This window comes from Ammospiza caudacuta, chromosome 8, assembly GCF_027887145.1.
Source record: "Ammospiza caudacuta isolate bAmmCau1 chromosome 8, bAmmCau1.pri, whole genome shotgun sequence".
NCBI lineage: Eukaryota > Metazoa > Chordata > Aves > Passeriformes > Passerellidae > Ammospiza > Ammospiza caudacuta.
This window is the reverse complement of record NC_080600.1, coordinates 27,196,365-27,217,727: the sequence shown is the minus strand read 5'-3', so window position 1 is coordinate 27,217,727 and position 21,363 is coordinate 27,196,365. Positions and strand designations below refer to the sequence as shown.

General features: G+C 36.2%; 1 protein-coding gene across 1 annotated transcript in view; it reads right to left on the bottom strand.

Annotated features, from left to right (window-relative positions):
• Positions 1–264: 264 nt before the first annotated feature.
• FAP (fibroblast activation protein alpha) overlaps positions 265–21,363 on the bottom strand; it is a 38,324-nt gene continuing 17,225 nt past the window's right edge. The window contains exons 14-26 of the mRNA XM_058809919.1: positions 21,270–21,340; positions 20,622–20,675; positions 20,192–20,316; positions 18,938–18,985; positions 16,155–16,253; positions 15,369–15,438; positions 13,971–14,165; positions 11,555–11,609; positions 9,069–9,168; positions 6,040–6,104; positions 4,011–4,083; positions 3,680–3,753; positions 265–2,345 (exon numbers count right to left, since the gene is read on the bottom strand). Of these exons, the coding sequence (XP_058665902.1) occupies positions 2,244–2,345; positions 3,680–3,753; positions 4,011–4,083; positions 6,040–6,104; positions 9,069–9,168; positions 11,555–11,609; positions 13,971–14,165; positions 15,369–15,438; positions 16,155–16,253; positions 18,938–18,985; positions 20,192–20,316; positions 20,622–20,675; positions 21,270–21,340 (1,131 nt within the window). The 3' untranslated portion in view covers positions 265–2,243. The remainder of the gene's footprint in view (positions 2,346–3,679; positions 3,754–4,010; positions 4,084–6,039; positions 6,105–9,068; positions 9,169–11,554; positions 11,610–13,970; positions 14,166–15,368; positions 15,439–16,154; positions 16,254–18,937; positions 18,986–20,191; positions 20,317–20,621; positions 20,676–21,269; positions 21,341–21,363) is intronic.

The window sequence follows — 21,363 nt, the reverse complement described above, 5'->3', positions numbered from 1 at the left end:
TGGCAAGAACACTGTGTAAGGCAAAGAAATTAACAACATGAAAAACAATGAAGGAAAAATGTTGGCAGCAACTGCACTTATTTTTAATTTTTTTTTTTTAATCCCCACAACTGCTGCCTACAAGCCAAAGTAGATGGTGAACGGTTAGGAAGATGTGTACTATGATGGCCTGAGGAAACAAACAGACCTCATGGCAGATTAATAATGAAATAGCTAATACACCACTTGAGAAAGATGTACCTTCTGTATTTTATTCAACTGATTTTCCTGAAATGTCCCTTATTTCAAATACTTCCAAAAGCTTCAGACAACAGACCTGTGGGTAGGGTGTGAACAACACATTGCATCATTTTATTACTTACAGTACCAACAAAGGGCCAATCTATCTGCCCAGATTTCCAGAACTTAGAGGATTTTCAATAGAATAAATAAAATAAAGGTGAAGAAATTGAAAGTGACCTTAATATATTGATATTTATGTGAGATTGATACCATGCTTTTTTGGAAATTACTTAGGTTCTCATTGACATATTCAGGTATCTTAAACCTATAAGTATCTCAGATAAGAGCTTAATTTTTCTCTCTTTCACCACGAGATTACAATTATTTCCATGATGTTGTATCAATATAACAATTTGAGAGTTAAATTTCATTATTTCAACTGAATTGTATTCCTTATTTGTAAGATAACCATATTTCTGAGACTACTGTTGTGTGCAGCAAATGCACATAGGATCATATAATCAACATCTAATTAGGCCCACTTCATGTTATATTTGCTTAATTTTAACTTTCTTACAGCTATAATTTTTTCCTTTAGCCATTATAGCAGTTGAATTTTAATTACATTACCAACAAAAAGCTCATTAACATCACGTAATTGGCAGCGTTTCCAAAAAAACCTGAACTAATTGAGTATTTTCTGAAGAGTTCCCATCAAAGTATAATTTAACCATTACAAACAGCTTGGCAACTACATTTGCATAAAGATGTATCTAAGGAATGTTCTCATGTGTGGAAAATCAGATTTGATATTGCCATTAACAAACGAAGGAAGCTGTTACATAGCAAATCACTTCCACATTTTAATTATTTTGGCCAAACCCCATGTTTTTGTCAAGAAAGTCAAGTGAAACCCCTTGCTTTTCCACAAAGAAGCAGCAACTGGTCTCTGACTGAGAGTTATGAAGCAGCTTGCTTTGTGGGAAGGCAACACAATCTATTTTAGGTTATTTTGCACTCGCAACAGCTAATAGCAGAGATTGTGTCAGAAAGACCATGGTTCTTATGCAGGGGACTAATTAAACACATGACCAAGCAATTGTTTAATCTACAAAGGATCTCTTGCTAATTATCTTGTTAATATTCTTATATTGTGACAGGACTGATTTAATTACTAATGAAAAGAATACAAGTATTCCAATCATTTTTAGCTTCCACCATTTTTTAAAGACTCCCTACAATTGTTGCACTAGAAACAAAGCAAAGAACGCTTGCACAATCCTTTGATCCTTCCCCTCCAGTCTGCGATGAATGACACTGAGATCAGTTTGAATGCTGAGGTGATGATTAGAAATTAAAACAGGTCAATATGGCTCACATACTTTGAATATAGGTGAAAAACCCACTGATATATGATAGTTATTATGAGTGTCCTGCTTTCTTGTTTAAACCTGAACACTGAGAGTTTTGCAGAATCAAGGTTTCAAATAAGAGTTGAATAAAATTTGAACACATTCAACACTGTCAATAGGTACCCAAACTTCAGGGTTAAATATTGTGTGTTCCTATCTCTTCTTGGATTCTTTACAAAAGGATGGAAATCAATTTTGAGAAACTGGTTATTGTTAGAATGCTAATTAGGTATGTGCACTGCTTCCTTTGTCCTATCCCATTTTACAGTTCGAGTTAACAAATGCAACCATATTAATCTGACAGTGTGCATTTGCAATGAACCACCACTCTTAGACTGCAGAATGTAAGTTTAAGCAAGTTGGCAATAGATGCACAAGACCCTTTACATTCTGATTTTATTTTTTCTGTCAAAAGATATCAAATGCGTCAAAACATTTGTTACCGTAACATTTGCTAATATACAACATCAAAAGTGGATGTAAACATGAAGTTTAAAGTTTCAAAGTTCCTGTGATCAATTCACCTGAACACTATACAACTTGGGCACTGCTGTCTTTTCATTCTCCCAAAGATGTCTCAGATGCCTCAGCATGCTCTGGGTAGCCTATTTATTCTGACAAAGAAAAGCATTGTTTGAGGAAGTGGGTCATATGTGTGTAGAGATGTTTGCTGGAAAGGCCTGGAATTCCATGGTTCTGATCAGTATACCACTGAAAGAAAAAGTAAAAACAAAACATAAACCCCTTATGTCATGTTTTCAATTCTGCAAGAGTCAAACAATACAAAAAAATGTATTTTACTGCTACACATAAGAAAGTGGATGGGTCAAGAAAAATGAGGAACCTGATAATTTTCTTTTTCATCAGTTCCCAATATTTTCTTATTCTTGCTGGAAAAAAAAAAGTTTCTAAGCCTTCTGTTATTTAAGAGTAAGCATTACTGCCTCAGTACGTAGAGGCCAGTTGTACCAAGTCAGGCAAAAGAGCCTTGAGATGCTGTTAGGGATGAAATCCCCTTGGCCTGCTGCATGGCCTGGGTAATAAGGGTAAGAGTCTTGCTTAGGAATAACTACTGAGCTCTAAGCAACAAAATTTCAGCTAAATGTTGTTTGAGTTCTATGCAAAATGAACCTTGTGAGTGATGATGTGGAAATAAAACACACATATGAATGATGCTAACTCAGAAATACCTGCCATTCCACTGTAGCTGAACCAGAATGATTACATCTGCATACAGTATTCCAGATACTTAAGATATAACCCGGATTTGCTAAAGATCAGCAAAGGAGGCAGAAAATGTGTAACACACAAAAGGGCCTATAAACCCCTGTTATCCCTTTTTGGGGAGTTCATGGCCCTGTGAAACCAGACTTGGGCAGAAGATCAGTATGTTTGATAACAGGAAAACACTTTGGTTATTAGCCCTGAGGAAAAAGGTTTGGAAGCAGAGGTTAGCATACAAATCAGATCTACATTTCCCCTGTTTATTTATCCTTTATATCCAGCAATCTCTTTCCTATGTGTTTCTCTCTCTGCCTATGCCTGCTATCCCATGAAAGTTTTTCAGAGAACTTTTTTTTGCTGATTCTGGATATATATTTGGATACCTTACACCCTTTTTGCTTGTTTCACTTCTTGTCTGTGGCAGACAAGTCCAATTCAAGATAGACTCTACCACAAATAGTGACAATTTGGCCCCAGAACTCAGCTGTTTCACCTTCCTCTTTTACCCAGTATCAAAGGCACTCATAAGGAGGCTGAATTCTTATTCTTCTCCCTGGCTCATTTTAAAAGCCTCCAAGTTATTCTTAACAAGAGGAAAATCCTGCTAGCATGCAAAGGGCAAGGAAAAAAAAAGAGCAGAAAAATCATTTGGGGTAGAAATTGAGAAGTTGTTTATGAAGGATAACAAATGCACTAGCAATTGCCAAATTTTGAAGCATGTTCAGTTGAACAGGGTAGTTAAAAACACTGCCAAATGTCAGATAAGCTTATTGAAAAAGTTATGAACCACTTTTCAAAATGAAAAATAGTCTATTATTTACCATTGCCTGGAAATCCACCTGTGCATTAACCAGAGCTTTTGCAATTTGTGCTGAGTTCTGAAAATGTACATTATCTAAAAAGAAAAAAAAAAGTGATTGTCTGTTGAAACATGTTAATACCACAAAGCATGAAGTTATAGTGCATTTAGCTGTGTCCACTAATTATCAAGTGATACAGTTGACATTACTAAGAACGAGTAAGCATCTTATGATAGGTCATATGGAAATCTACCAAAGATCTAAGTCCTGACCCAATCAAAGATAGATGCTTAATGTTTTTCAAACAAAGTGATTCTGGCTCTGTGTTTGTTCTGCCATTTGCAAACCTCACCATCTGCTGTTCCATGGATGAGAAGATACTCTACATTTTGGAAATTCTTTGCTCTTGCCATCACAGTTGAATTCTGTTGAGAGGAAAAAAGAACAGTTCAGCAACTTTAATTTAAACCACTTATTTATAGTGCTGAAAGGCTTTCATTACCTAGTAGAAAAACAATCCAACGGTTGAACTGACATGACAGCAGTGACTTCATATCAATCTGAGAACAGAAACCATGTACAAGGCTGTATTTGTGTATATATATAGATATATACATATCAGTCTCTACAGTGGGATCTGAACGATCTGGATCAATGACCCAAAGCCAGTTGTCTGAGATTCAACAAGGCAAAGCGCCATGTCCTGCTCTTGGGTCACAACCACCCCTATGCAGCTCTGGGGGCCATGTGGAAGGGTGGCTGGAAAGCTCTCTGGCAGAAAAGGACCTGTGGGTATTGGTTGAAAACAGCTGCCCGTAAGCCAGTGCATCCCCAGGTGGCCAAGAAGGCCAGAGCCATCCTACCTGTACCAAAAGTAGTGTGGCTAGCAGGACCAGAGAAGTGATCATCCCCCTTACTGGGCACTGGTGAGGCTGCACCCCAAATCCTGTGTAAAGTTTTGGGCCCAAGACAGACACTGAGGTGCTGGAGCGTATCCTGAGAAGGGCAATGGAGCTGGGGAGGGTCTGAAGAGTGAGTCTTCTGAGGAATGGCTGAGGGTGTTCAGCCTGGAGAAGAGAAGGCTCAGGAGGGATCATTACATTCTATATGACTCCCTGAAGGTATTTTTTAGCCAGGAGAGGGTTGGCCTCTTGTCCCAGGCAACAGTCAACCAGACAAGAGCGAATGGCCTCAAATTATGCCAGAGGAGGTTTAGACTGGACATGAGGAAAAATTTCTTCATGGAAATGGTTGCCAGGCATTGGAACAAGCTGCTCAGGGCAGTGGTTGAGTCACCACCTGGGAAGGTATTTTAAAGATGTGTAGATGTGGCACTTGGGGACATGGTTTTGTGGTGCACTTTGCAGTGTAAGGTTAATGGCTGGACCTGATGATCTCAGAAGTCTTTTCAAAATAAATTATTCTGTGCATCTGTGATCTGTGACTTTGGCTTCAGGACAGGAATACCTATAAATAAATACTGGGCTTTTTTTACATCATTTGCACGTGTTCTGAAAAGCACCAGCAGAAGAAAAAATATTAATCTGCACCGTATTGATGATATCTGTCCATAGAAGGTGCCTGTGCAAGCTTGGCTTGCAGCAGGTAGCTTTCTGTGCTGTCACAAATGTCTCTACACTAGCAGAAACAGATTTGATATTTAGCGTCCTTTCTATGGACCAATTCAGACAAAGAACAGCACTAGTCATGTCATTCCCAGAATGCTCTTATTCCTGGCGACCCAGACAGCTCCACCAGGGCTGTTTGGTATTGAGTGTTTCTGTTCTTCGAGTTGGGATGGAAATACATACCAGAACACGATCCAAATCTTTAACAGAAGTGTTTCCACTAAGTTCTTGGATGTTAACTCAGGCCTCTCTGTATCCAGGGCTGGTATGTGCTGCTAGAGGAAACTAGACTTCCTATCAATGTGAAAAAAAGAATGGCAACCTGTTCTAGGTAGGGGAAGCTGCTCTGATCATTTAGTATGCTTATGATCTTATTATCAGAGAGTTAAATTTGGATGAAGCAGTTTGCATATCTCAGCTAACAGTACCAACCAAAACCTTACTAACATCAACATTTTAATCCCTCTCACTTCAGTTCTTTTCTAGGCTAATGGTTAGCACTGGCAGAACAGTATGATTTGTCCAAGTAAGAAAATAAGGACTTCCGTTTAGCTTTTTTGGGATTTATAAATTAAAAACCTACAATTAGAACCTACAATTAATTATGGAGATAAGAATTTCATGGCAGTAGCTTTGCTACAAAAGGACTGTACCATGAGAGCTGGTGGGCCACTTTCTTTCATCACAGTTCCACTTACCCATAGAAGTGTTATTCAAATTTAAGGCAGAACGGCACAGAAACGGAATTCTCACCTTATAGTGCTCAAGATTATCGGACTTTATAGGAAGACCCATAAATCGTTCTGTGTAGATTGATGCTGAAATTAAAGAAGAAAAAAGCTACAGGTAAAGAAAGTGCAGATATTTTGTGGCTTCAGTGACACATAGGAAATTAAATGATGTTTAACTGTGTCTGTTCTTGGCTTCCTCATAACACATCAAATTTTCACATATTTTAAAAGTCAGCTATGAAGGCTAATTATTTACTGTTCTCCAAACCATCTTTGCAGAAATAGTGGTTTTATACTCATCTAGATTTTGGGGATAAAGGCAGTTAATTTATATGGCTTTATGCGGTTGGGTTGAACTCCAGAAGCCAGCTGAATAAGGCAATGGGCCAATATGGGTGCATGGTGGAAAGATGACACAGACTAATTCTGACACCTTAAAAAGAGGAGCTGAGGATTTGTATGTGTATTTACAGTAAATATGGATATGCATGTTGTCATTTTCCTATTGAATGCATATATGCAGCAACTAGAGAGAGCAGGAAAAGATGCAGGCATGAATGAAAAGGTGGCCCATTGCTTTCCAGGTCTCTGTTCAATTTCTTTTTCTAACTGCAACAAAGAGTGGTAACAGATTTGACAAAATAAATGTGAATAACTGAACAGTATCCATCACCAAGAAATCAATGCAAACATCTCTCTTTGAGCTGCCTTGGTATTTGTACTTTAACTAGGAGCTGTTATGAAAATTTATGGAAAACTGACACAGCAGCTGCTACTACCAGAAGATTACTTTCTTTATGACCTTGCCTTGAAGGAGGAACTGACACATATTGAGCAGTCAAGCTGCAGAATTACAAGGACTTTACTTATTTAAGGAAGTCAGGGCCTTCTGACAAAGAAGAGTTGTCATCTTTTCCTCTCAAAAGAGAGGTGATGGCCATTGTAATCATTAAGGAATTGGGATTGTCTATCTTGTTCAGTTTAATACACTGTATCAAAAAAACTTTGCTAAAAAATAGAAATGAGAATCCTCCCAGGAAAAGAAAATAAATCAATATACTGATGTTAGCTTATGTATCATTTACATGTGCTACCTCTGAGAGCTAAAGACATGTACTATGTCTCCCACATCAGCCAAGCAAGGCTTCTGAAGAGAATTTGCAATGTAAGTACCAAAAAAAATTAAGTAGCCTATCTTTTATCAAAATCCTTTATCATTCCATGAAAACAGAAAATGTGCAATATCTGTTGTCAACACAGTGTCAAACAACCATATTGGGCTTAAGTTTTCAATAAAATAGACTCTTTCTGAATGGCTGGCATTTCTACAGTATTCTGAGCCAATTTTTCCACCCTCTTTTACCAGTATAGCTACAACAAGTCCACAAAGGTCAGCAGAATTGCATTATAATGACTAAGTGGAAGATTCAGCTTGTCAATTATTGAGGAAGGAAAAGCAGATGAATTTAAATAATTTTTAATGAAACAGTCACAGATATAATGCTTTTAACTATACATTGTCCCTGAATGGAACCTTCCTTTCTATCTTATAACTGTTCAGCTCTGACTCAGAATGGAGGAGGGTGGGACAGCTTCTGATGAAAGAATATGGCCCAGAATCTCATCTGTGCATCTAAAAGAGGGTTGGACAGAATTTAGAAGCTCTAGGGGCCAGTACATCCTGTGACATACTGATACTGCTCGGAGCCTCAAGGAGGTAACATCCTGCAGTTTTACCCCTAACACAGTTCACCCTAATGCTAACTTGATGTGTTTGCCAAAACTTATGACTCATGACTTGCTTTTGTTTCCTTCCTTCCTTAGTGGAGGTACATTTGCCTGTTTGGATTTTACAGTGTGTTTTCAGCAAGATTCTTTAATTGCCACCTGAAAATTCAGCTGATGTAGAGATTGCAATGGTGCAGGTCTAATCTGCTTAAACTTAAAAAATTCATTTGAATTTTGATGCCGAGACAAATTTTTATAGCATGTCTTTTATTAAGGGACTTTTGTGAAAGCAGTGCTTTATGCCTGCATTCTAGAAATAATTTTGTGATCATGAGTAAAAATGCCTTAAAAAAATCTTGATGCCAGCGAAAACATGAAGACTATGCTTCCTGTGTCATACAAATATTTTCCCCTTTGTTTGCAAAACACCATAAATACAAGGAATGTCTGTGCTAGCAGTCAGGGAAGGAATCTTTTCCATTTAACCAAAAATTTTTCTCATAACCAAGACTTCTTAGAAAACGACCATATGCTAAGTAAATGTGTTCAAAGTGCTACATTTTACTCATTGAAAATATTCATGCCATGATTTTTTTTTACACTAAGGTTCCTTAACACCATGCCAAAAGCTTAACAGGTCGGCAAGTATGAGTATGTTCCTGCTTTATTCACACAGGAAGGCCTTGGGAATATACACCCAGTGTTGTTTCCTCTCAACAGTTTGAAGCTAATTCCATAAATATAAATAAGAATATGTGTTGTACATATTGTACAACAATACAGGCATGGCTGAGAAACATTTAGAGGGAAAAGTATTAAATTAAAAAATATTATATTGAACACAATAGTCTTTCACTTTTTCCACAGCTTTTTGGAAACAACTTTGGAGGCATCAGAAATACTGATTTCTGACACAGGTCATCTGTGGTTTCAGAAGTTGAAATGTACTATGATTCTGTTGCTGGCAGATAAATCAGTTCAGCTGTTTCCGAATTCAGTGATAATGCTTTAATAGGACTTTAAGGCAGATCACTCCTTAATAGCAGTTTATTGAGAGGGCTTTATGCACTTACTGTTTTAGAAGTGCATATGGAATTATCCAGACATACCTTCTTTGTGACAAAATCAGTTCCAAACTGCCAGTTGCTCTCAGTTATTTTCAGCAAGAAAAACATTAAACTTAAGGTCTTAAAAGTTTTAAATCTAGGTAATTTGAATGTCTTTATGTTTCAAATTGCCAGTCTCCTGCAATGATTTAATTTAAGAAGTCATTAAATGCTACATCTTGCTTTCCAAGTCAGTATTTATGACAAGTTTCCATACCGTAATATTCCCAGCTGGAAACAGGAGCCACAGCCATTCCACATTTAAATACTCCACTGCCAGATCCAAGTGCCAAAGAAGTTACATAGCCACCATAGGACTAGGAGGAAATCACAGACGGTTTAAAATTACTGGTGAAGTATCATTCTGTTTTCTGAATCAAACTCATATAAACTAATTCCAAATGAACTAATTTGCTTTGCATGCATGGAGGACAAAATAACAAAGGGTTGAGGGTTTTTTGAAATTAATTTATTGATATCAAATGGATCTGATGTAATTTTTTGTGAGACAGATTAGACAAATTAATAAAATAATTTCTCTTTTTTTGCTGCTTCTTCAATGTTTATCACTGTTTTCATTACCACTTACAGTCACAGAGAAATTGAATTTTGTAGCATCCTTCATGGTAATCTAATGCAGCCTATAGCTCAAAACAGGGCTAACTTCAGACAGAAATGACACTGATTGCAGTCTCATCCATAGTGCACATCCTCTCCACTCTATCTGCTTTAACAATGATCAATTTTGTCATATTTTTTTCCCCTAAAACCAAACAGAAACTTTCCTTCTGGTAGCTTGTTTTCATTGCCTCTAATCCTTTCAAGGTGCACTTCCAAGAAAAGTTAGAGTTTTTTTTCCCTCCCTTAACAAACTACCTAGGTTTTGCTAAAGACCAGCATGCTGAACTGACCCAGTCATCAGTACTAATATACTCATTACTTCAGGATGGAGCAATTCCTCCCTATGGCTGCCAGCCACGGTCCCTGGTATTTTCTGGCCTGATTCCTTAAACTGGGACCCAGAAAGGAAGAATAAGTTCCCGGCCATAAGAAGGATAAAGCAGTAAGTAAACCTGGATAAAGAATAGATCTGGGAAACTGAATGGGGCTAGTTGCTGAGACATGAAAATAATGTAAATAAAAAGCCTTTGGTTTGGCTCTCCACAGGATGTGGAACTGAGGTTGGAAAAACTCATATAAGGTCTTTGCAAAATAATGGGTTTCTGTTTACTTTGGAATGGAGGAAGGGATAAAAGTATGGCGTGTCATGAAAAATTCTGAAGATTACTTCAGTAGTATATGAAAAACTAAGGGAAATAAGCAGTTTTTTTTTTTTTTTTTTTGTACAGAAGTTAACTCAGTCCATCCTCTTGACTTTCCAGCTTGTAATGATAGTAAGGGATATAGTGGTAGAAACACTACTGGTAGAATTTTTCCAAATCATCTGATTTGCTCATTTGATCTTTCAAAAAATCAGTCCACAAGGCTAAAAAGTAAGGGATTAGGATTGGGCAGATATATATGTTCAGTGTAACAGGCTGAGAGAGTTCACAAGCCAAATTACTTTAATAGTTATTTAAGAGCTTTTGCCATCTTGAAGAGTTTGTTGAGTCTGAAAGCACGAGTTCATGCACACTCACCAATCTGCAGCCTACAAATAAGGAAACAGCTTTCAACTCCTTTCAAAGCTTACAGACTAGGAAATGGTATAATAAATTGGAAATAAATTGGAAAAAAAGGTTGATAGGTTTGGCAGTAGTGCCTTTATTTTAATATTATATCCACTCCTGGAATACAATGTGTCCAAGCTCTTAGTTGGTTCTGGAAACACTGTGGTGAAAGAAAATATGATGTGACTTAAAAAAGAAAATATTTTCTTGAGACCTTAAATTACCTAATGTCACTTTAGAATTATTCACTTCTAAGCATCTGTGTCGTTCAATTTCACCATATGATACCCATTTTATTCTAGTGTTACAATAGTAATTGTACCAAAGTAACTTAAATATTGGTTGGTAGATGCTTCATAGAAAGATTTTTAGCAACTCTGCTTATGTGCTGTCTAAGATGAGGCAATGTATCTGGCTATTAAAGGTTCTGGGAGCATTACAAAGAGAAATACATGATAAAAGCAATCATGAAAAATAGACTGGCTAATAATTTGGAATGACTCCCATACTTCCCAATTTTTCCATGTCTTGGTGAAGCTGTCAATGTTGTAAAGCCCTCAGATCCAGATTCCTCCCTGATGACCACTGTAAAGCCAGCCAAGTACACAGTGAGTCAGGATGATGCAGGGGTCACATTTTCTGATGAGAGATAGTCATAGGACTTTTCTCACTATTTTAAACTCAGATCAGAAAGGACAATACTTGAATTTTGGCAGTAAGTCCCTAAGTTAAAACTAAAGCCAAATAAAATGTCTTCATTTGGCTTGACTTCCAGTCCAAACAATGTATTAGACATGAGCTTTTCAAAATTCCCTCTTGAGCTGCCAAAGGTTCATTTTTGGGGGCTTGAACTGTTGCAATTACATGTATATAAGTACCAGCAGGAACCACCCCTTTGGCAATACCATCATACATTTGCAGAAGAGATTTTATATATACCTAAGACAGAACCAGGAATAATAGTAATAATAATAGTAAAAAAAATTATACTGCAAGATTATTAAAGATAGATCTAAAAACTCCAAATACTTACCCAGCCCCATATTGCTATTCGTTTCTCATCAATAAAGCCCATTTCTATAAATTTTCTGTGGAAAATAAAATCACAGAAATAAATGCATTATTACAAAAAATTGCTAGTACAATAACAAATTAGCAAAAAATAGTTTTTCTTGCACTTTTTTTTCCACACATCCCACCAATTTGAGCAAACTGACAATCAACATAGCATGCCTGATTTCTACAAAGCATCAACAATTCAATCAATAGGTGTTGAAAGGGAAGTGGAAGAATTTTTCCTGAAAGAAAATACTGAAATCAATGCTTTCACATAATAATAATTTTTATTCCACTGGATGAGGATAATTTTCATTGCTTTAGTGCCAGTGGTGCAGGATTACCATTAGCATTCAGACTTTATCGTGCAAGATACACTACATACTGATGTCACAGTGAGTTAATACCTTCATTTCTTAACAGGAACAGTATTGACTTCTGAGGAGATTAGGGATTCCCTGCAGAAATAAGTGTTTTTTTTTTTTTAATGCCTGAAAAGTAAAAAGCTCTTATGGCCACTTTAATAAAAAATAATAATGAAGGAATCATCTACTAATGCTCCAAGTAGGTAATAAGTTTGAAATGTATAAAAGGTGCAAAACTTCTTATGCTCTCAAGAGTCAAACAGGTCAAAGAGAACCATAAATATTATGTGTCCTACAAATACTCTGAATCAGAGTGTGGAGACTGTATTTCTAAGGAAATATTAGCAGCAGCAAAGAAAGGATGAGGCAAAAGGATTGAGAGTGACAGATAAACACAGTAGGTTTGATACACATGAGAAACACAGTAGCCTTATTTACCAGGACAAGGGCAAGTGATTGACAACACCCAAAACGTGGGATACTATCTGGGTGGGACAGAGTTAGAAAAGCCAAAAAATTATTTAGTTTTGTTATATTATTGTGTAATCCCTGGGGCTCCACCTACAGTAAAAGCCCCTCCAAGAACTTCCCACCAGAGTATAGAGGCTCTCTAAAAATCATGCATCTTAATCCATGTGTTAGATCAGGAGGATGGAATGCACTACATTTAACTGAATAAAAATTTAGTCTAGGTGCTGACAGAAAACTGGGAAGTGTGAAGTCTGAGGTCACTTTTTCATGGCCTGTCTCAGCAGATTTTGCAACTGCAGAATCAGTTTAGGTTCCCTCTGATATTCTATGTCTGAGCAATGATTCAGAATAGTATAGAAGCATTCTTATATTTTGAAGTATACCACTCCTCCTAAAATTTTCAAGATAGAAAATAAAATAATAGAATAATAGAAAAACTTGACATGATATACACTTATTCTGTTTCACTTACCACTGAAAAGGATAATGGTGCATTTATACTTATAACATTGAGGAAGAAATGAATTATCACAAAGCAGAAAGAGGAAGGAACAGATATCCTTCCCACACACACTTGTAAGTACAGGCAGCGCTCTCAAACAAGCAGAGAAAGCTGTGAAAACCTGGGTTGCTACATCCAATTTTCAGCTAAGATATTTGAGTATCTTCGTGGAGTCTGGAGGAAATAGGGTATTTACTGTTGTACCTGGAAATCTATCCATCCATCCATCCATCCATCCATCCATCCATCCATCCATCCATCTATCTCTAATATCTCTGAAATCTATCCAATCTATCTCTGATGGGCCAAATTCCCTACCAAAGGCTAGGCTAAATTCCTGCCTTGCAGTCATCTCTGTGGGGTTCAAACTAACCCTTTAAATGCTCACTTTAGCAGTGCTACTGCATCTGTAAAATTAACAAGACAATCTTTCTTTGCAATCCTTATCTTTCACTTTCTCCCAAAAATCTCTGCATAGGGAATCAGTTTCCCCTGGAATACTTTCAAGTGTTTTCATGCAAAGGAGCAGCTGTTGGGGAACACTTATCAAGGGACCTCAGGTACCTTCGGTGCTTAACTATCCTACAACAGCACAGAATGCAAATTTGTGACTAATTGACCTGCAGAACATTTGTGTCAGTTTCAGTTTCACTACAGAATTCTCATTTGACCTTTAGCTAATCAGTGAGGTAAATCCCTATGGATCTCTGGCTAATCTCTATGGTCACCGAGACAGGCTTGCCCTACAGGAAATAACTTCAGAAAAATGGATAATTGGCTTAACTTGCACCACTGACAATTGTATTTCTTTAGGCTTAGGAGTGAAGCCTCTGATGATTCTCTTATGCAATGCAAGTGGTGAGGTCCAAATGTGGACCAGACAAAACCTCACTGACATCAAGCAAACACTAATATTTTCTTTTTGCAAGTGTTTTTGGCTTACATCCTGGAGACCTCTAGTATTCAGAAGAAAGGCTGAGAATTCAATATTTCTTTCACCTTACTACTTCTTGGTATGCAAATACAACAGCTATATAGGGAGAAAATCTACTTACTTAACTGCTGAGATTTGGTCCTCAACTTCATAGACTCCGAGTCTTCGATATACTGCATGCAAAATCTTGTCACCTTGATAAGCTGTCCCTCTGCCATCCACCAGAGCAACAATAATTCCCTCTTTGCTTGCAAGATAGGTTATCCAGCTAATGCTAAAGGTTGCCTTTACATTCTGAGTGCAAGGTCCTCCATACCTGAGGGTGAAAATTCACACATTTTCAAATCACAAATTTATAAATGGTTATTGGATACTGCACAATAGCTATTGGCACTGATAACATTTCCTCCACATGTATTTTGCTACATGACTGTGGTTCAGAGAGCTCAGTAGACAAACAGTTCTACTACTATTTTCAAGTAGTTATGAGATTTTGCTATCTAACATCCATTTTAATCATTTAGGTCTTATCCGTAAGGGAAATAATTAGTTTCAGCTCAGACTAAATGGTGCAGTTTCAGCTGCTTGTCCTAAGGGGAATCCTTGGAAAAGCCATCCCTGAAAGATTCAATTCTTTGCTCTCTCCAAATTCCTTAGGAGTAACATCCTTTTTTGGTGCTTTTCTGCTTTTTTTGCATTTGATTTCCACATGCAGTCAGTAATGCCAAAAAAAAGCAAGATTAAGAAATACAGCTCCTTACACTTTTTGGCTATCCCCAGACCTTATTTGTTTCAGTAGGGAATATCATGTGCTGTTGGAAGGGAGGGCAGAACACATCCCACCATAGCTGAGCAAACGGAGACACTCCTCATGAGAAAGGCCTAATGCAAATTACACATTTGACCTCAAGGACAGGACTTTTCTACTCTAAACTTCAAACATACTTAGCATTCTCAGACCTTCGGATCATCACTGGTTATAAAATAAAAAATGATGTAATTGTTTATTACACCCACTCAGCTCTCCTTTCTCCATATTTTTTCTTTTTTCACCACTGCAATTTTTATTGCTTTTCTGCCTGCAATAAATTATGTCAAGTGCTCTTAACAAGCAAGTCCACACGGATTAGTTTTCTTTTCATCTTAAAAAATGAAGCAGGCTCTTGTATTTTTCACACAAGCAAAGCTGAAATCAATACTACTTCAGACTACCTCCTGATAAACAGAAGAAGCAACAGAGCTAATATCTACAAGGAATAACCCACATGGTTTTAGCCTTTCTCTTTCTCTGAGAAAGTAATCCTTACCATGCTAAGACTAACATTAAAATCCTTATCGATCTCCATTGGGATGAATTTCTATTCCAGAAATACATTGAAAAAACCACAACAAATGAAACAGAACTAAGTAGTCTTGCTTTTACTTTATAAAATGTTGCAAATGTCCCAGGTTTGTTAAATTAGAAAAAGTATTTTTTCTAATGAAACAACAAGATTCAAAGAAAGGAAGAGTTACATACACCTGAATAAGCAGAGGGTACTTCTTGGATCTATCAAACTGTGGAGGTAGAAGCATTTTGTACCACAAAGCTAGAAAAGACAAATTAAAATTAGATTCTTAATGGTTGAAATGATTCCTCTAGGCACAATCCAGAGTCTGGGGTAACAGTATATGAACATGAATCAGCACACAGTACACAACGTACAAACTGTGAATCACAGAACTGATGCAATTAACTGTTTATATTGAGCTGTTGAAGAACAGCTTTGAAGAAACCCACACTTTAATTTAGCTATGCTAAATTACTACTTCACAAAAAGTCTAGGTTCTCAGTTTTTCCAGATGCCTAGAAAAGTATAACCATTTTAAGATTATCAGATATTAGTTTTGGAAACTTTATACTGATTTATTACCATGGGATACTGTTGGTAAGTCACTACTGAAAAGAACAGTGCAAGCAAATCAATATAATGCATAACACATGAACAGTATCTTACATTTCCCATTTTATTACCACCATATTATATTGTTTTTTACATGATATTTAAACTCTTTACCAATAGTATTAAAGATTTTTTAAAAACGTGTGCTGTGAAACAAATGTATTTTAACTACATTTTTACGGAGAGATAACCTGAGGCATGGACAAATCAGCTGTTATTGAACAGGGCAGAACCAGGCCTCTTCCCAGTCCAACAGGCCAACAACTTTGTTCTACAGAAAGACAATATTTACTATAATAAAATTCAGGCAACATATTAAAATGGTAAGAATAAAAAGTACAATAAAGACATGTAATTCTTACTTATACCATCCACTTCAAGCTTATTAATTTCTTCTTTTGGCAGTCTGATATCTTGCAAAGCAGACTGCAATTCCCAATTGTCTTCCAATACTTTGAGCTCTAAGTAAAAGAAATGCCTGAATTATTAACTGATTTATTGTTAATTTCTCTTCAGTAATTAAGATTCTTTTACTTTGTGTTATTAGAACAGAAAGGAAATCTGTGAATTTTACAAGCAGAGTAATGAAATCCACTCAGACACTTCTAATTGGGCTTGATCACATAGCTAAATGAAAGAAAAGAACTGGCATTGCAGTGCACAAATACTCGTTAGATTTTTATAGGATGTACATTTTGCAATGCAAATCATTTCACATGTTGCCTCTGAGTGTTAGAGTCCCGCATGTTAAGAGGAAACAGCTTTCTCCTGCAGATCCCTCATCCCAGTTTTGTAAAATGGGGGAGCTAGAAATGCAAAATTGATAGCTCTGTGCAAAACACAGTCCTGTGTCTCCGGTATCTCCTCTCTTGCCTACCAGACTAACATCAGTTTAACCTCAGTTTACCACACCTTGGGCAGTGTGGTCAAGCACACGGTCATCAGGGAGTATCTTGGTTCTGGGTAATGCAGGAAATTCAATTTCTCAAGGGGTTATGGCAAAGCTTCAATTAACTACTGTACAATACATTCCTACACAAAGACACCAGACTTACTATCTCACTGTCCTTATTACTGCTCACTTGGTAAACATTTTTTTCCTTTTTACTTGCTTTAGACCAAATTTAGTTACATAATTTAAAAATTACTGTTTAAAATTTAATTAACTTACAGGATAGATTGCAGAACTGTATATTATTAATAATTTGGTTCTCGTTTCTTTATGTGTTTTCCCGTGAGTACTGTGGGATAAAGAATATTGAAAACATAAGGGAAATCTGTGACTTTTAGCTTCACTTTCAGAATGAAAGAACCTTTTAAAATGGCAGGAGATTTTTCTTTTTTCCTTTACATTTCCCTTCTACTTGTTTCTGGAAATGTTCAAAAAAGTACGAGAGGTATTCTTCTCTCAACATATATTGAGCTAGGTAGTGCTTAGGACATGCCAGAAATATAATACTGAAATTCGTTCTTTCAAAGTACTCTTGACAAGTTTTGCAGATTCAAGTGGGTTTTTTTATGACTGAAAGATCATCCTGCTTTTGGATGCTCATGCAAACTCAGCTGAACCCTTTTCCAGCCTTCCCCTCAAAACTCCTGAAACTTTCCCATTACCACAACTGAATTGTAGGCATCGTGGAAGGAACTTCCAAACTGATCTATGTCAGTTTAACTGTCTCCTACTAAAATTCATGGGTGATATAGTTTCAAAATGCTGCCAACTGCAATGAAAATGGATTTACTAAAAATAGTTTTGCACCACAGAAGAGATTATGAAAGCAAGGAACTGAAGGAAAATTAATTCCAAAAACGTAATGAAGAATTTAAAGAGAAGCCTGAATTTGTTTTTATTCCTGAGAATAACATCACAGAAGAGAGAGGGATGATGAAACCTCCATCCTTCAACCTCCAGTGGTGAAAATCCATTACAAGAAACTGTTCTCTGCTGCAGAGAGTTTAAGAAACACATAACTGCAGTTGAGCACTTTGTTGTATTTCAAGCAATGCATAGTTTGATAAGATAGTAGGGGCCCTTTACATAAAAGGTAACTGAATCAGAAAAAACAGAGAGGTATAAAAATGGATTAAATTATAAAAAAAAACAAACATGCATGCATTGTATTTAAACCTTTAAATCTATTTAAACCTTCTGCAAAAGAAATACCAGCACACAGTGTTTCTATATTATAAGTGCAATTCACATGTTAACCTATCTTTTCCATTTGCAAAAATTTTTAAGTGGTTATAAAATGAGATTTTCCAACTGCTACTGGAGTCTAAATAATATGATGTTGCAATTCACTGACTTCTACATGAATCACCACAGATAAAGTTAGTTTAACAATATTGTAGCATTTGTCTTCCTTATGTTTTTGCATGTCTTTTGGTCTGACAACATTCAGTTAACAGTGGGTTATCCATGCCAGCTGAACTGAGAAAGAGAGGATTCACTGCAGAACAATTTATATTTTCATAGTTAGAATGTTCCTGCTTGGCTTGGTTGCAAACAGTTTTCACTAACAGGCTACTTAAAGGATAAGGGCTCTGAATATTTCTTGCTGAAGATCACACTTTGTATCAATAATTACACCTTGTCTGAAGCAGTTATTTGAACTGATCATCTGAAAGAGCTTCTGCTCTTCTCTGACATCTCTGCTGTTGGCTGAAGAAGTCATTGATCCAAATTCTAATTAGTACAGCACAACAGGTCAAAGTGTAAACTAAATAGTACGCTATTGTCTTTTGTTTAAGGTAATGTTGCCTTGTGAAAAAGAAAGTCTTGTGTTCATCCAAACGTGAAAAGGAATATTCTGGAAATCAAAATAATGCTTTCTACAAAGTTTGACTCAAAATTTGGTAAACAGAGTTGCCCATGTTACTTTTATCTGTATTGTGTAAACAGGAAAAAACAGCAGGATGCTATGAAAGTGCTGGACGCAGGAATTGGGATAACTGCATCAGTGTGTTCATTCCCAGTTGGGTTTTACTCATGAACATATCTAGAAAGACACTAGTTATTTTAATACCAAACAAGATGAAAGGCTTCTTGATCACAATCCTAAGTATTGTACTAGAAGACCTTGATCTGTAAAGGAGGTAAAGGAGTAAACCAATTGCTCAGAAATAGGCATGACACTTGCAGTACCTCTATCACCACGGTTCTCAAAAAGAGTAGAAATGGGAATCCCAGGACCTGTTGAAAGAATGATAAAAAGTCACTTTACAGTTTGAAGCTGGAATTTGGTGATGCAGTGTGTATTACATTAACATTGATAACTGACAGGAGTTAAAAAGCTCAAAGCTGATGCAAAAATCTGAATCTTCTCTGCTGTATAACTCACTATCCCTGCTACAATACATAAGGTTCTGTGTGTACAAAGACTTGGCATTGCTCAGCAAACGTAATAGAAGCAACTTTAAATCTACTACTGCTTCCTCCCTAGAGATGGAGTGACATCTAGTTAATACCTGAGATGTGATTACATAAGGTGAACGCAAAACTAACAATGTGAAACATTCTTCTGAGAACATGTCACATTGGATTTGTGAAGGTGAGTGCCTTTCACATGGTGATGACCTTACTGACTATTTTGCGCAAGAATGATTGAAAGGTGTTGTTATTTGCTACATTTGGTTCTCTCCTCCACAAAAGTTCTAAGGAACTTTTCAGCTGATCAGTCGGTGCAGAATCACAAGAATAGTAAACTTTATAAGAAGTACACAAAAGGAAAACCTTGGATCCTTTTCCTCTTTTTTTTAGATTGTGATGTCACTGTTTTTTGAGTACAGCAGTGGATGAAACCTCAGATCACTGAAATCACCTAATTTATTACAAAAGAGCTAAGATTTCCTTTAATACTTGTGTCTTGCAAGAGGATTCAATGATCACATATCTTGAACTGAATTTTTCTCAGATCATTTATTAAAAATGTCCTCAGGTGCTAAACAGCCAACATTTATGGCTGACACAGGTTTTATTTTAACTGGGAAACAAAGTAAAGTAGTTTCTCACAGCTAACTTTAATCACATAAACTGGGAAACAGTATATGTTTCTAAATCCTGCTCTGGCTGATGTGAGAAAAAACATGGCTTTCATGAGCTGGATAGCTGGATTAAAATCTGTTTTGTGACATGAAGAACATTCACAAATTCATTTTAAATTCTCAAAATCTCAAGCTTTTTTTTGAAAAAGTAAAAAAAAAATCCTGAATATATCTGTATTTACTGAAACATCACAACATTTTTGAACATGGGAAGTCTCTTTCTGGAAATCTTTTCTGGTTATTGTGAAATTTCTGTGTGTCATACAAAAATCATTTGGGATAATCAGCATAAACTACAGTGCTAATAAATTCTAAAGAACAACTGATTATATCTTTAGTCCCATGCCATACATACCATAACAGATCAAAGCATAATACTTTGAATGTTCACTGAATCTTGCTGTATAATACTGACATCTCTCTTTCCTTAAATTGCAGGTAATGCATTGTTTTCTCATAGGTTTACTTCCAATGCTGATTCTAAGAGAAAAATCAAACAAAGCAATCATTATTTTGCTAAAATTAACTTTATATTTGTCTGTTTCATATTTTTGGATGCAGGCCCTGTACTTTCAGAACAATTAATTTAAAAATAAATGCTTTGGTTTTTTAATCAATTAGATGGCATTTCTCTCCATTGTCAGACAGAATCTGAGGTTAAGATTTAGTTAAAATAGCTTGTGAAATTACACATTAAACATCTTGAAATGAAATAGTTTTATTGACAAGTCCAGAGACATCTTCTATTTACCTACTATAATTAAGATAATGTTGATAAAACTTACTTGTAAATATTCCTTCTTCCAGGATAGCCTTCAAATTCATTGCTTGAATAAAAACTGCAAATTCATTTATATGTTAATAAATAATCCATAAAGTGATGACCTATGAATGAGCATCAAGACGAAAAGCTGTCTTGGAAGTTAATTAAGACTTTTTGAGATTTCTGCATGCGATAGAAGAATAGTTAAACTTATATACCTTTCATCTCAATAAATTTTTGCTTAGACTATGATTAAGCGACACATAAGCCATATAAATAGGACTTCTATCTTAATTCTCATGAGCTAATCTCTCCAATTATCTAAGCTGCCTCTATCTATACAGTAAGCTGAATGAGAGATCATAAAAAGACAAGTAACTGCAAATTGTGTGAGGGTTAGCCACATGATTAAGTGTTTTTAAATAAGCCTCTCTAAGATGGGTGAAGTAAATAAATAGAAAATTGAGGGCCATTTGCAAAGAATCTTTCATAAGTAAATAATTTTTACAAACCTATGCAGTACCTTAGCATACAGATTTGTTGTGGATGCATTCAGATAAAAAAATAATTACACCTAATTATAATCTGACAAGTTAACAAATGGTGTTCAAATTATTAAGTGTTGCTTTTACTGACAACACTCCCAACCCTTTTACTTCATGACACTTACATTGCATCATTTGTTACTCTGAAAATGTATATTGCCTCCCATTCTCCACTTGTAACTTGGATTGCATTCTCCTGTGTAGGGAGACATTTAAGTT